Raw genomic sequence first — 16,013 nt, 5'->3', positions numbered from 1 at the left:
CTCTCAGTTTCATAAAACAAAGATTTACCTTTAATGTTCATTACAAAATCATTAAAAAAGAATTTGAAGATAAACTTAAGCTCATAAATATAACATTCTATATAAAGAAATCAAGAGTTGTCTTCACTAACTCAAAAACAGAATACCTAATATATATATGACATATTAGTAAATCAGACACACAAACCTAAATTCTGGCAAGGTACAGAGGAAACTATGCTGGCGCTGTAAAGAGTAAAAGCCTCAGACACCCTATACAGGGTCATTCTATGTTGAAATCAACCTGAAGGCAGGGGGAGCTGGGGAATACATGTGGACATAGATGCAAAAATTCTCAACAAAACCTCAGCCAACAGAACCCAACAACATATCAAGAATAATAAATACATCATGAGCAGGTGGGATTGATACCATGTATGCAAGGATGACTCAGTATTAGAGAAGCAATCAATGCAACTCATGCATAAGCAAAACAAAGGAAAAGAACTGCATGGTCCTATCTATTGGTACACAGGGGCATTTGACAAAAGCGAACACCCATTTCTGAAAACCCACACAGAAAAGGAATGAAGGAGGGAGGTGCCCCAGCACATAATAAAGGGGGCACATACAAAGGTCAGTAGCCACTGCCTCTCGTGTTCAATAGAGTGGAACTGAATGCATCCCCCTGGGGAACAGAGCCAGACAAGGGTGCCCTTCCATTACCACTCTCACCCATGAGTCAGAATAAACTTGATAGCAGCGAGCTTGGGTTATTCAATATTGTGCTGGAAGTCTCAGCCAGATTTATCAGGCAACAAAGGGTAATTAAAGGCATTTAAGTTGCCAAAGAGAAATAAAATTCTATTTGTAAATGATATGATTATATATAGAAAACCCAGAAGACACAATAAGAAAATGGATAGAACCAATTGAAAGATTTAGCAAATTGGCCGGATATAAGACTAACATACAAAAATCATGATGACTGGGACTCCCTAAAGACACTTACATGCATCAAAAAACTTTACTAAATGAGTACAAAGAGAACCGACCCACAGATGGTGGAAATTTTGGCAATGTCATATTAGGCAAGGGTCTAACCTCTAAAATCTATAGAAAATTTCAACACTTCAACAAGAATAAAGTAATCCAATGTAAAAATAGATAAAAGATATGTACAGAGTTTACCAAAGACATTCAGGCAGCTACCAAACATGTGGAAAAGCTTGTGATTATTAGTCATTCAAGAGATGCAAATGAGAAAAAGCGATGAGATTTCACCTCACCCAGAATTAATAACAAACCACCAAAAAAACCAACCCCCAAACAGAAACCAAATGCTGGGGAGGAATGGCGAGACTGGAACACCCCTCCGCTGGTAGAGCCACTGTGGAAAAGTGTATGGTACTTCCTCAAATTTAGGAATAGATTGCCACATGACCCAACCATCTCTCTACTCGGTTTGTATCCTAGAGAAATGAGTCATCACACAGAGAAGTGCACGCTGATGCTCTCATCACAGGATTAGTTCACAACAGCAACAAGATGGAAACAAGCTAAATGCCCACTGATGGAAGACTGCATAAAGAAGCTGTGGTATACCCACACAGTCCAAGGTTAGGAGGCACTGAAGACTAACGAAGAATCTGTGAACACCTTCAGGTCATGTTCAACCTAGAGGACAACGTGCTAAGTGAAATTAGTCAAACAGAAGGATAAATATTCTGAGACCACTGCATTGTTTTTTTAAAAAAAGACAAGAAAACGTTTTCACACTGAAGAAACAGACTTTGATGGTCACTAGAGGTGGGGAGGGCAAGGAAAGGAAGGGGAAACGACAGGCTAGAGGGTAGAGAGATGTTATTTGGGTGAAGGGGAAGAAGAAGGAAGATGGGGAAGGAGGTGAGATGATGGAAATAAGACAAGACAATGGGAGAATTGCCAAGTTGCTGAATGTAAAAGTAATGATTTACTCTGTAAACCTTCACTCATTCACAATAAAAATTTATTTTAAAAGAACAAAAAAATCCATTATTCATGTCAGAGAGAAAACAATTTTTAAAATAAATTTTTAGAAATCTCATGTCAAGCCTACAATTTAAAAATCTCACTTTAAATTATAAAATGTTACCTTAGGTTTTGAAATTTTTCACTATTTCTGCAATAATTTACATCCCTTTAAAAAAGTAGCTTTAAAAGCTTTAACTTTTGAACGTGATTTTCTATCTAAAAAACTCAGTGCCATTGAGTTGATTCTTACTCCTAGGAACTCTACAGGACAAAGAAGAACTTCATCTGTGGGTTTCAGAGTCTGTCAATCTTTATGGGAGTAGAAAGCCTCAGGTTTCTCCCTTGGAGGCCCTGGTGGTTTCAAACTGCTGAGCGCACAGCAACCCAACAGAGAGCCTACTAGACCAGCAGGGTCCTTATGACCCTACATATAAAAAGTTATTCCAAACAAACAAACAAACACTGCCACCAAGTCAGATTCAGGCTCACCATGACCTTACAGTAGAACTGCTCCAGCCTCTTAAGCTGTTTTCTAAGTAGCCAAACAAGGCTATCTTTATGGAAGCAGACTGCAACATCCTTTTCTCACTTAAGACTGATGGGTTTGACTTGCCTACCTTTCAGAGAGAAGCTAAGCACTTACCCACTGTGACCACCAAAAGAGTTCTTGTACCACTCAATATTATTAATCTATAAAAACCACAACAACCTAAAACTAGCATCAAAGGCTATTTTATTATTATTGCCTCTTGTCACATCACTGCATCACACACCATTTTAAAGTGTGGTTTCGTGCTTTCTTGTTCATCTTAGGCATTTATACACGTACTTGTTATTGAGCGGATAGCTTCACAAAGAATTGAAAAGTCTGATACTTACAGAATCATAATAGAAACCAGTGCTGTGGTCAAAATATAATCCAGTACTTTCATCGTAACTAAAGCCAGTCTGAGATACAGCAGCTTCTGCAGCGGCTCTCAAGCTTTCAGCCAATGATGAACCTTCTAAAGATGTATCTTCTGTTGCTAATGCAGACACAGACTCCTAGGTAAATGAGAATTGAGACAAAATGCTCTAGATTTAAAACTTAGCAGAATTCAAAATAAAATAACACTTAAAATCTATGTTTAAATAAAACTTCATTGTCTACAATGGAAAGGGTGACTATTAGGTTTGATCCATTTTTTTTAAATGTCTAGGGTGATTTAATAAAATAACCCATTTTTGAAGGCAATGAAAGTTCCAAATTAAAATCCAGACAAACAACAACAAAAATCTCACTGGCAATGAGTTGATTCTGACTCACAATGACCCTAAAGATCAGCGTGGGTTTCTAAGACTTTAACTGTTTATAGGAGTAGAAAGCCTCATCTTTCGCCTTTGGAGTGGCTAGTAGTTTCAAACTCTAAATACAGCAAGTCACAATGTAAAGACCCTAAAAAATCCTGTAAGACAAATGATCTAAACCAGCGGTTCTCAAGTTGTGGGTCGTGACCCCTTTGGGGGTGTGGATTGAATGACCCTTTCACAGGGGTTACCCGATTTATAACAGTAGCAAATATAGTTATGAAGTAGCAACAAAAATAACTATGGTGGGGGGGGGGGTCACCACAACATGAGGAACTGTATTCAAGGGTCATGGCATTAGGAAGGTTGAGAACCACTGAGGTGAACTCTTCGGTCACACTTAATGAGAGGTAGGGAAACTACAGATTAAGTGAGCTCAAGCACACACGGACCAGTTAACACTATCAACTGCACGGGAATTTGACTCAAACTGTAAAAAACAGAATTGTAAAACATTCAGGGAAATTTGAGCAATAAAAAGATATGTGATAGAAAGAAGCTGTTTTAAAATATTAGGTGTAAAAACAATAATTTTTCAAGTCCTTTTCCTGCTCATATATGTGAAGAAATCTTCATCACGTGATGGCTAGGATTGGCTTTAAAATAACATGGGAGTGGAGAAAGGAGAAAGGGCTATCAATTAGACAAAACTGGCCATCAGCTAAGAGTCCTGGTGGTCCAGTGGGTTACGCACTGGTCTAACACAAGCTGCTCGGGAGGAAAAAGATGGGGCTGCCTGCTCTCACAAAGGTTTGCAGACTTGTGACATTCTCGGGAACAGTTCTGCTCTGTCCTTCAGAGTCACTATGAGTTGGAATCCACTCAGTGGCAGTGGGTTTGATTTTTGGATCTGGCCATCAGTTGATGAGTGCCTGGTCCATGTCAGTTCATTTAATAATTTCTTCTATCTACTTTTGTACATGCGTACATTTTTCCATAATGAAAGTTTCTCACATAATTGCCACCTCGCCTATTGCATCAACAATTCACACAAGATTCTGAAGAAAACGCAAACGGACATTGATATCATTAACAAAAAAACGTGTTTGTCTATTTTAAGATTTCCTGTATTTGGCTTTTAATTAAGCATACTCATTTATCTTTGGCCTTGTCCAAAGTTCTTTTGTTACTTCAAAGTCAAAATGTCTAACATGCACAACATATTTTCTTGGCTTTAGTTTATATACACCGTGTTTAAAAAAAAATTTTTTATTGGGGCGCATGACTCTTATCAAAATGCATACATGCATAGATTATATCAAGCACATTTGTACATATGTTGCCATCATCATTCTCAAAACATCTGCTTTCTACTTGAGCCCTTGGTATCAGCTCATTTTCCCCCTCCCTCCTTGACACCCCCTCCCTCCTCCCTCATTAATCCTTGATAATTTATAAATTATTATTTTGTCATGTCTTACACTGTCCAATGTCTCCCTTCACCCACTTTTCTGTTGTCTGTCCCCCAGAGAGGTTGTTATATGTAATCGGTTCCCCTTTCTCCCCCACTGCCCCTCCTCCCTCCCAGTACTGCCACTCTCACCACTGGTCCTGAAGGGATCATCTTTCCTGGATTCCATGTTTCCAGTTCCTATCTGTACCAGTGTACATCTTCTGATCTAGCCAGATTTGTAAGTTAGAATTGGGATCACGATAGTTGGGGTGGGGGACATTTAGGAACTAGAGGAAAGTTGTGTGTTTCATCGTTGCTACTCTGCACCCTGACTGGCTCGTCTCCTCCCTGAGATCCTTCTGTCAGGGGAAGTCCAGTTGCCTACACATGGGCTTTGGGTCTCCACTCCGCACTCCCCCTCATTCACAATATGGTTTTTTTGTCCTTTGATGCCTGATCTCATAGACACCTCGTGATCGCACAGACTGGTGTGCCTCTTCCATGTGGGCTTTGTTGCTTCCGAGCTAGATGGCCGCTTGTTTACTTTCAAGCCTTTAAGACCTGAGACGCTTTATCTTTCAACAGCCAGGTACCATCAGCTTTCTTCACCATGTTTGCTTATGCACACACTTGTCTTCAGCAATTGTGTCGGGTAGGTGAGCATCATGGAATGCCAGTTTAGTAGAACAAAGTGTTCTTGCATTGAGGGAGTACTTGAGTGGAGGCCCAATGTCCATCTGCTACCTTAATACTAAACCTATAAATATGTGCACATAGATCTATTTCCCCATCCTCATATATAAATATATTTACATATGTACATGCCTGTATTCAGACCTCTATAAATGCTCTTTACCTCCTAGTTCTTTCCTCTATTTCCTTTTACTTTCCCCCTATCCCACTATGATGCTCAGCCTTCATTTGGGTTTCAGTAATTCCTCTCCGTTACATTGCCCTTGATCAATCCCTACCAGGCCTCTCACACCCTCCTTGCCACTGACTTTGGATCACTTGTTGTTCCCTTGTCCCTGGGTCTGTTAACACCACTTCCTCTTTAAAATACAACAGAGAAGGAAAACAAAGTACACATATGAACACGCACTGATTTGTGTTTCTCAAAAACTAATATTCTTTGCTTAAACATACACAATAATGTTCAAAACACAAATACATGTATGTACCAAAGTCAATTCTTCTACCTTACAAGAACAGAAAAGGACAAGGTCTGAGGCACTGGACACTTAACATTACCTGTGCAGTGGAGGAGAGACGATCTTCTTGTCCACATTGAACATTCTCTGTTCCGTCAGTGCTAGTGTAAGCATCATTTCCTATTTGTGTCTGCTCGTCAGACTTAAACGTCGAAGCTTCAGTATCTTGACCTGGTTGAGCTGAAAATTCAGTTGTTTTATTTGGAAGACTAACATCCTTATAGTATGTCTGATAATAATAATCTGCAGTAAAGACAAATCAAGTGATATTATATTAGAACAGTATATATAAAAAGGACTTATTCCAAAACAGGGCTGCAAACAAATTAAGAGTTTTACATGTAAGTGTACACACTTTAAAAGGGTAAAAACTGGTGGTGCAGATCTGTATTTTTGATTCTAATATTACTGTGTTCACTATCCAAGCTGGCAAGGCTTAAAAAAAAACAGCCTAATATCTTCTAGCCATACCCCTTTATATCATGCTTTATCAACTGACATTGAAATAAAGATCTCAGGGATTGATGTTTCTGTCAGATTTCTTTCACGATGCTTTTGTTGTACAGTTAAATGATGTGAGCTGTGCCCTGAATGAAGATAAAGCAGGGAAACTTATATAAGAGGAAAAGGGCGCCTCTTATGGTCACCTTGATTAAACTCAGGTTAGGGTTTTTTTCCCCCCCCTCAACATAATGCCAATGAGGTGGCCCACAGTGATGAGTTCACCAATCCTCAAAGAGTCTAACACTCTGGCACTAAATACAATAAAAAACAACACACCAGAAAGCATGCTGGTCACAAGGAGGGCTAGCTATGAGTAGATGGCACAGCCACACCCATCACTGCAAAAATGACCCACACTGTACTACCTGCACATTATCAACCCATTACCTACAGGAGTGATAACAATTCTTATGTTAACGAAAAGAGCAGATCTGAAAATATCAAATCAGATGGAGAAGTGTTGACATTATAACATCACTCATATTCAGATATCTTTGTTCATTTGAAATTTAAAGAAAACTATTAGCAGAATATTACAATACCCTCACTACATGCTGAATACCTGAGATGGACCAATGGGCGTGGTTCTCTGTTTGTACTTCTACATCAGACGTTTTATTATCGTCACTTCTCCCGCAATGGAGTATTTTACTGAGCTCTTCCACCTGAAAGAAAATGAGGCATTAGGAAAAACAAACCACATGCCAATCTAAAATATACACCATTTTCTTTAGATTACAGTCACAGGACTAATTAGCTAGAGGCAAAGGGCACAGGTGACTCTGAAGGGAACCATGTGCTCCATACATTGAAAGGATGCTATAAAAGCCAGGGAAGGAGTAGGGCGCTGGCTCAATGTGAGACATCTCGTCTTATAAGCATGAAACAAACCAAAAGCAGCTATAAATAATTTAATGATGCATAAAGTTTGTAAGACTTGTGAACAGATTACCTGGACATTTTATAAATCACTAGGAGCAGAGTACTAGCCAAGAGACTAGTTCAAACCCACCAACAGCTCAGGAGAAAATTGAGGCTATCTGCTCCCATAGATCTCCAGCCTTGAAAACTCTATATGGGATCACTAGGCATCAGAATGGACTCAATGGTAGTGGGCTTCTGTGTTTCATGTAACTGTCTGGGCAAGGATTGGGGTGAAACAAGCAAGGTACCTAGAGCACCAAATGTGAGCACTCACTGTCAGGATGTCTTAACCCCTTCTACCAATGGATGAAAACTACAAGGTCATACTTAGAAGTATGAACTGATCTAATAGCATCTATTTACACAAGAATTATTTTGTTTTTTTAAACTCCAAAGCTTGTGTAGACTGTTTTTCTATTCATTCATTCTTAAGTCCCAGGCCGTTTACTGCTCTAAATACAATTACCTTGGCTTACAGTTAATAAAACTCCACTCTGTCTGCGACCATGAAAGAAAAGAACTTTCCCCCAAATCCACTGCTATCAAGTTGATTCGCATACAGCCTCAACTGTCTCTGAGCAGCTGGTAAATTTGACTGCAGACCTTGTGGTTAACAGCTCAGAACCTCACCCTAAAGGCCACTAGTGCTCCTTAAGAGAGTAGGGAGGAGTTATGATTATCAGCAAAGTTGCCAGATGCATTTCAATTTTTTCATGGTAGGCCAATATCAAATTAACAGATCCAAAATGTTGGCTCTTCAAAAGATTAGTAAAAATGTTCGAAAGCTCTACAGAATCACTTATCAGAACTGGCTCAATGATAATAGGCTTTTGGTTATAACAAGCAACATTTTAACCATTTACCAAAGTTCCCTAACTGTATTTGGCCAATCACCCTCTTTTCGGAAAAAGTTATTTAGCATCCCCTTGGCAATTAAAAGCTTTTGTACAATAGCTCATAATCCAGGAAAGTTTAGGTATCTGCTTTGGCTGCACCCCCTCCCCCCAATCATTTCAGTGCCCCCCAGGGGATGATATTCCGCTTTGGGAAACAGGACTTTTCTTTTTATATTTTGCATAATCACTTTTACCACGTGAGGCATCTTTTCCTAGCACGGTCCTTACTAGTTTTGTAGATGCTCAAGAGCTCAACCCAACCAGCCTGTAACAGTTGAGTGGATTCTGATTCACAACAACCCTATAGAACAGGGAAGCATCTCATACGGTGTCCAAGGCTGCAATCTTCTAAGGAGTGGGTTGTCACACCTTTGCCCCAGTTGGCAGGTTTAAACCACCAATCTTGAGTAGAAGCCAACATTTAACCTGAGATGCCACCAGGGTGTCTTAGGATTCAACACATTGTCATTAAGTCCATCAGAACTCATGAATGACCCTATAGGGCAGAATAGAACTGCCCCTGTAGGTTTCTAAGACTGCAAATGTTTACAGAAGTAGAAAGCCTTGTCTTCCCACTCAGGAGTGGCTAGTGGTTTCAAATTGCTCACCTTGCATTTAGCTGCCCAGTACATCCACCATTGTGCCACAAAGTGTTCAATTTAAATGTGCATTTATGTGGCACTAACTTGAACCTATGTGTCTAGACTCCAGCACATGAGGGCTGAGCAGGAAGATTGAGTCTGGCTACAGGAGAGAAAAATGAATTTTGTGTCCCTTCCCTTGGAAGCTAGAATTGCTTTACCAACCTTCAAAATTATTTACTTTACTGTTACAAGTTTTTGGGGTTTTTTAAGGTGACATTTGGAATGGGTGCCCTGTGCCAGCACCAAACTGCTAACAGCAAGGCCTGTGAATCAAACTCCTCAGTCACTTCCTGGAAGAATGGTGAGGCTGTTTCTTCCTAAGATGGTTTATTCTTGGGCTCCCTACTAGGGTCACTATGAATTGGAATCCACTTGATGGCAGAGGGCTTGTGGAATGGTTCTACACTTGATTTGAAATTCACAAATCTAGTGAGTGGGCGATGAAGTGGGGCTGCTGCTATTAAGTCCAGGGCTTTAACACACTCAGAAATGATCCAGAAATAAACTGTTACAAATGAACTGCCAAAGGGGCGTTACAGGTGAGAATGGGCATCATCGAACCAAAACATTTCCACTCAATTCCGGCCAGCCATAACGGCTACTCCAACACTTAAAAATCGAGTAACCCGAATGCTTAGTTATGCTCCGAAAGTGCCTAGAATTACTGCGCTGAGAGCGATTTCTTTGGCTTTTCAATATTTCAAGTACTTTATAGAGTCGTTCTGTAACCATGCAGGCGGCTGGAGGCTAGGCAGCGGCTCGGAAGGCCTCGCCTGGGGCTGGCCGGGGCGCGGGGCTGGCGGCGGAACGCGCACCTGGGTGCGGAGCTCCTGGTTGTTGCTCTCGGCGCTCTGGTACAGCCGCTCCGTGTGGTGCAGCAGCCTCTCGATCTCTTGCACCTGCCGCTTGCAGCTCCGCAGCTCGCGTTCCAACTTCTCCACCTTCCGCCTCAGCTGGGCCAGTTCGGGCTCGGGGGAAGTGGGGGGCGACGACGAAGGCGACGGCGGCTGGGACGGCACCTCGGAGGCCATGTGGTCCGGCGCGAGGGGGGTCCACGGGCACGGAGGGGGCGACGCTCAAACACAGGCGGGCGACGGCCGGCTCTGAAGCCACGGGAGCGCTCCGGCAGCAAAAGGCCGCCTCTCGCCGGCCCGGCTGCGGCGGCCCCTGGCCATGACGACCTCAATAAAGCTCGCTGCCTGCGGCCGAGCGCGGTGGCAGGGGACGTGCAAGGCGGACGCAGGCTCCGCTGCGACCCGCGCGGCGCGGAAACCCAAAACTTTACTGGCAACTACCTTCCCCAGCGGCCGAGAAAGCAGGAGGAGCGTCGAGCTGGTGGGCGGGCCAGGGAAGCGGAGACCAGAAGCTCTCCGGTCTTTCCTGAGTGCACCGGAAATGACGGTGTCCGGGACGGGGCGGGGTCGAAACTAGGAAGGAAGCGACGGAAAGCGGGCAGGGTCTGGCCGTGCACATGCGCGCTTCGCCCCGACTGCGGCGTGGCGGGGAGGGCGTGGTTCCCGCCGTCCCAGATGGTGGGCAAGGTTCTCAAACGCGTGTTTGCGCCCTTCTCTGCAGGGCGTACGATCTCGTTTACCAGTTTTGCAGCTCAGAGCACATTTTCGGAGAGACGTTTAGCAAAGGCTTATAGAGATGATTATAATCCGGATTAGTGCCTACTGTTCTGACGCTCTAGGAGCCCTGTTGGCCTACTGGGTATGTTTTGGGCTGCCATCCTGGTGGTGAAAGCTTGAAACCACCAGCAGCTCCGAAGGAGAAAACTGGGCTTTCTACTCCCGTAAACAGTCCCGGAAACCCACAGGGGGTTGCTTTGAGTCAGCATTGACTCGATGGCAGTGAGTTTAGTTTTGGTTTGGTTCTGACACCCAATTTGTAGTCACTTTACCGGCTTACAAGAGTTTAGCCCCAGGGAAAAGAAAAATTCCTTAGACCTGTTTTGTAGAGATTATCCTTGGTGGGAAATAGTGGCAAGATTCTCTGGAGGCTGGAGGGACATGCTCAATTTAGGTGGCTTTGATTTTTCGTCCGCTTGGGGATTAGCAGTGGGTCACTAGTCTTCAAATTGATTAAGGGCTTTTCATTTGGCAAGGTCAATTAGAATTAAACCTTATATTCCAAATGCTCGACCTAACACTAAATGTCTGTCCTCACCCAGGCCCACCACGGAGCCTGTTTTAGAGCAAGTGTTCATAAATATTAAGACAAAAATAAAACTGCCAAGTATAAGGGTACTCTGGTGTTCAATAACCATTATTTTTCTGATTCACTCTGTCTGGCCCACCAGCTGACACATTGAGACAGGCAGGACCTGCCCTCTCTAGATCGTGCACACATTTCCCACGAGTTTTCCCTGTAAGGTCTCATTACTCTTGAGTCCGTTTTGACGCACAGTGACCCCATAAAACTGAGTACAACTGCTCCTGGGGGTTCCGAGATTATAACTGTATATGGGATCAAACAGCCTCATCTTTCTCACACAGAGTGGCCAGTGGTGTGGAACTTCTGACCTGTGGTTAGTAGCCCAATACAGAACCCACGACACCACCTGAAAACGTCAGGAATCTACCCTGACACTGAGGAGCAGACAGAAGTTTCCCTCTAGCCTTTAAAGGAAATCTAGTGGGAAAACAGTACATCCTCTCCCATCTTCCATGTAAAATAAGAATGTAGTGCTTAAAAAAAAAGAACTTAATGCATTATATAGGAGCCATTTAGAAATTCCATAAACTTCATCTGTAGGTAGCTCCAAAATAAGGGTTTTTTTTGAGTCTTAATTATTACTGAGTGCATGTTGATAGCTATCATCAAGTTGGCACCAAAAAACAACGCTCCCTGGGCCTGCACTATCCATGATTGGTTGTGGATTGCCAGGTCCATGTTTTTCATCAGCTGGTTTTCAGAAGTAGATCTCCAGGTTTTTCTTCCTAGTCTGTCTTAGTCTGGAAGTGTCCCCGAAACCTGTTTTACATAGCAGCAAATTGGAAAACCTCCAGCTGCAGATGGGTTGGTGGCTGCGCTCAAGGTATATTGGTTGGAATTAAACCCAGGTCTCCCATATGGGACTCAAGAATTTTACCTCTGAACTACCAATGCCTCACAGCAAAGAATGAATGAGTAAATGTATTAGTTGCAATTTGAAGCAATGTTTCGGTTCTGTTCTCCACACCCCTCTGTTCTTTTCAGCTTGGTGATAATTTATTGCAGAGACCACACAAAATTCAGATGATGCTTATGATTATGGTGTTTAGGGTAAGTTAATGAGTTATAATTCATGTGAGAAATGCTCAGGATACAGTTGTTCATTCAGGACAATGTCTTCTATGCCATGTCCACAGGCTGGCCCTTCTCTGACCTTCTGCCTCATGGCCTGGCCTCTGCCTTGCTTGAGCAATGATTTTTTTAGGGCTGCCAATAAATGCCAACAGGGCATGCCAGTTCACCATAAGCCTCAACTTGAAATCACTCAGCTCCAGCTCTGGGTCAGAGTGTCCAAAGGGACTGTACTCCACAACCCAGCCTCCTGCCTGAAAGCACTCTGCTTTACTTTCTGGATAGCCAGGAAAGTTCGCCACTCTGCCTCCTGGTTCTGCTGCTGTTGTTCCTTCTCTGATATCAATGGTATCTTTTGGATCAATGAGGTTCAGTGCATAGGAATTTGGGGGTTCAAAGGATACAGTCTATTCTTGACTCCTTGATCATGGTTACTAAGCCACTCCAAAATCTGCTTCTGAAATGGCTGGTTTTCCCATTCCCAGCAGAATGATGCTCACAGTTAACCCTATTAACAATCATTCATAGCTGAATCATACAATCCAGTAAGGATCTTCCCCCACCTTGTTACAAAGACCCAACGGGAAATGAAGGTTGTTTTTGTGAGAGTAAGAAGGACTATGGCTGACAGAGCTATATTAAATAATTGACTGCATTGCAGTTTCTCTGGGGCATTGGTCTTGTCCATGATACTCAGTACCTTTTGGATTTGAGAACTGCTGCTGTTATGTGCCACTGATTCAGTTCCGACTCACAGGGACCTCACGTAAAAGAAAACAGAAGATCTACGCAGTCTGTCAATGACTGTCTTCACAGTCATTGGTACATTTGAGCCCCTGTGGCTAACCTCAGTGAAGCTATGATTCATTTCATAAATGGATCCAGATACATTTCACTGGCTCTCTATTCCACCAAGGATGATTTTTTTCACTAAAAATTCCTGATGCCGTGTCCAAAGTATGTGAGACAAAGTCATGAATTTATGAATATTCTGTGTTGGCTATGCTTCTTCCAAGGCAGCTGTGCTTGTTCTTCTGGAAGTCCATAATCTACTCAATACTTTTCATCAATACCATAGTTCAAATGCATAATTTCTTCTCTTTCTTATTAAATGTCAAGTTTTTGAATGCATGTGAAGCAACTAAAAATAATACCTTAGTCTTTCCTCAAAGGGATACCTTTGCTCTTTCACACTTTATTATTTTCTTAATCACTTTATTAGGGGCTCATACAGTTCTTATCACAATCCATACATCCATCCATTGTGTCAAGAACATATGTATATTTGTTGCCATCATCATTCTCAAAACATTTGCCTTCTACTTGAGCCCTTTATACCTGCTGCTCATTTTCCCCTTCCCTCCCCACTGTCCCCTACCTCTTGAACCCTTCATCATTCATAAATTACTATTTCTTTGTCATATGTTACACTGTCTGACGTCTCCCCCTGCCTTCTTCTCTGCTGTCCATCCCCCAGGGAGGAGGCTATACGTAGATTCTTGTAATCAGTTCCCTCTTTCTACCCCACATTCTCTCCACCCTCCAGGCATCGCCACTCTCACCACTGGTTCTGAAGGAGTCATCTGTCCTGGGGTCCCTGCGTTTCCAGTTGCTATCTGTGCCTATGTACATCCTCTGGTCTAGCCAGATTTGTAAGGTAGAATTGGGATCATGATAGTGGGGGGGTGGGGGGGGAGGAAGGATTTAAGAACTAGAGGAAAGTTATATGTTTCATCTTTGCTACTCTACACCCTGACTGGCTCATCTCCTCCCCACAACCTTCAGTAAGGGGGTGTTGGTTACCAATGGGCTTTGAGTCTCCACTCTGTACTCAATCACATTTACAATGATATGGTTTTTTGTTCCTTGATGCTTGATACCTGATCCCTTCGACGGCTTGTGGTCACACAGGCTGGTGTGCTTCTTCCATGTGGGCTTTGATGGTTCTCAGCTAGATGGCCTCTTATTTATCTTCAAGCCTTTAATACCCCAGATGCTATATCTTTTAATAGCCGGGCACCATCAGCTTTCTTCACCACATTTGCTTATGCACACATTTTTCTTCAGCAAGCGTGTTGGGAAGGTGTGCATCCTGGAATGCCAAATTAATAGGACAATGTGTTCTTAAATTGAGTAAGTGCTTGAGTGGAGGCCCAATATCCATCTGCTGCCTTAATACTAAACCTATAAATATATGCACATAGATCTGTTTCCCCATACTCTTATAGAAATTTATTTACATATGAACATTCTCGTCTTTAGACCTCTATAAATACCCTTTGTCACCTAGTTCTTTCCTCTATTTCCTTTTACTTTCCTCTTGTCCCACTATCATGCTCAGCCTTCATTTGGGTTTCAGTAGTTTCTCTCGGCTACATTGCCCTTGCTGAATCCCTACCAGGCTTCTCACACCCTCCTTGCTACTGATTTTGGATCACTGTCCCAGGGTTGGTCAGCACCATCTTCTTACTCCCTCCTCCCCCTCTCCCGTATCCCCCTGGAACCATTGGTCCCATTGTTTTCTCCTCCAGACTATTCATCCAGTATATCTTTTCTAGATAGATCTGTAGAGATAATAATATATACCAAAAATCAAGTCATACCAAGATAGGTGATGAGTGAGAACACAGCGATGACAACAAAAAAGGAAACCAATTACATATAGAAGAATAAATTAATTACAAGAAAAAAAATTTTTAAAGAAAGAAAACCCTGTAAATAGATCAAATTCTGATTTTTGATCTCTAGGCGTGTCCTTCAGTCAGGTCCAATGGGGTACCATGCTCTGACCCCAGAGTCTGTCCTTGTTACTCCCTCAGGGGCTCCTGCTCTGCTCCCACGGTTGCTCGGCCGCACACTTTTAGTGGTTTGTCTCGGTGTCACAGTGTCAGTCTGGGCCAGTCCCAACCCTAAGTCTCCAGTGGTGTCGCCCTTAGGGCCCTGGGCCATCAATGGGTTGGCGTGTCTCGAAGTGGGATCAGCCTTATTGCCCACTCTGTCCATTGGCTGTTCAGAGAGGGGATATTGTCCTCCAGGCCTGATGGGCCAGGATGTGCTCCACTCTCTCTTCGTCCCCCTTCATTTGTTCCCATTTGCTCTGATCAAACATGCCCCTCTCCCCTAGCTGCAGCTTCAGTGACATCTTCTCAAGTAAATTCTTCTGGGGGAGGGGCGGTTGTCCACGTTGCTGGTGTGGGGCCAAGTGCTTTTTAACACTTTAAAGTGATTTCTTTTTTTGCAGCAGACATAGCCAGTGTGATTCATCATTTGATTTCCAGACTGCTGCTTCCATGGACCTTGATTCTGGATCTGTGCTAGTCCTGGTAGACTGGAGAAACAAATTCGCAGCTCGTGTGTGTGTATAAGAAAGTGCTTTGTACACAAGAGCAATTATACCTGAAGAAAGCATCCCAGCCCAGTCCAGTCTAAGCCCGTAAGTCCGATATTAGCCCATATGTCCAGTACCAGTTTATAAATCCTCTTCAGACTCACAAAACACATGCAATGACGCCAAATGCAGGAAGATCACAGGCCAGTGGGTCGAAAGTCTTGTGGATCCAGTGGCAGTAGAGGTATCTCAGCACTGGCAGGGATCTATCTCCATGTGGTTCTTTCAGCTCCAAGGCTGTAACTGCCATCAGCCTGTCTCCATGTGGCTTGTCAACAAGAATATCTCACAGGGAGTCTGCATGTGTCCCTCCTCCAGCAAACTATTTGTCCCCTTAGCACCTCCAGATGAGGTCATCAAACTATGGCAGATTGACAGGCTAGACTCCACCAGTTCACTCTGAATCCTCAAATTGACACCATATTA

General features: G+C 42.9%; 1 protein-coding gene across 1 annotated transcript in view; it reads right to left on the bottom strand.

The window, feature by feature from the left end:
* Positions 1-10,308, bottom strand: part of AGGF1 (angiogenic factor with G-patch and FHA domains 1) — a 42,299-nt gene extending 31,991 nt beyond the window's left edge. The window contains exons 1-4 of the mRNA XM_075541197.1: positions 9,727-10,308; positions 7,010-7,112; positions 5,984-6,186; positions 2,872-3,036 (exon numbers count right to left, since the gene is read on the bottom strand). Coding sequence (XP_075397312.1) covers positions 2,872-3,036; positions 5,984-6,186; positions 7,010-7,112; positions 9,727-9,942 — 687 coding nt within the window. The 5' untranslated portion in view covers positions 9,943-10,308. The remainder of the gene's footprint in view (positions 1-2,871; positions 3,037-5,983; positions 6,187-7,009; positions 7,113-9,726) is intronic.
* Positions 10,309-16,013: the final 5,705 nt, after the last annotated feature.

This window comes from Tenrec ecaudatus, chromosome 2 (genome assembly GCF_050624435.1).
Source record: "Tenrec ecaudatus isolate mTenEca1 chromosome 2, mTenEca1.hap1, whole genome shotgun sequence".
Lineage (NCBI taxonomy): Eukaryota > Metazoa > Chordata > Mammalia > Afrosoricida > Tenrecidae > Tenrec > Tenrec ecaudatus.
This window is presented reverse-complemented; position numbering and strand designations above follow the sequence as displayed.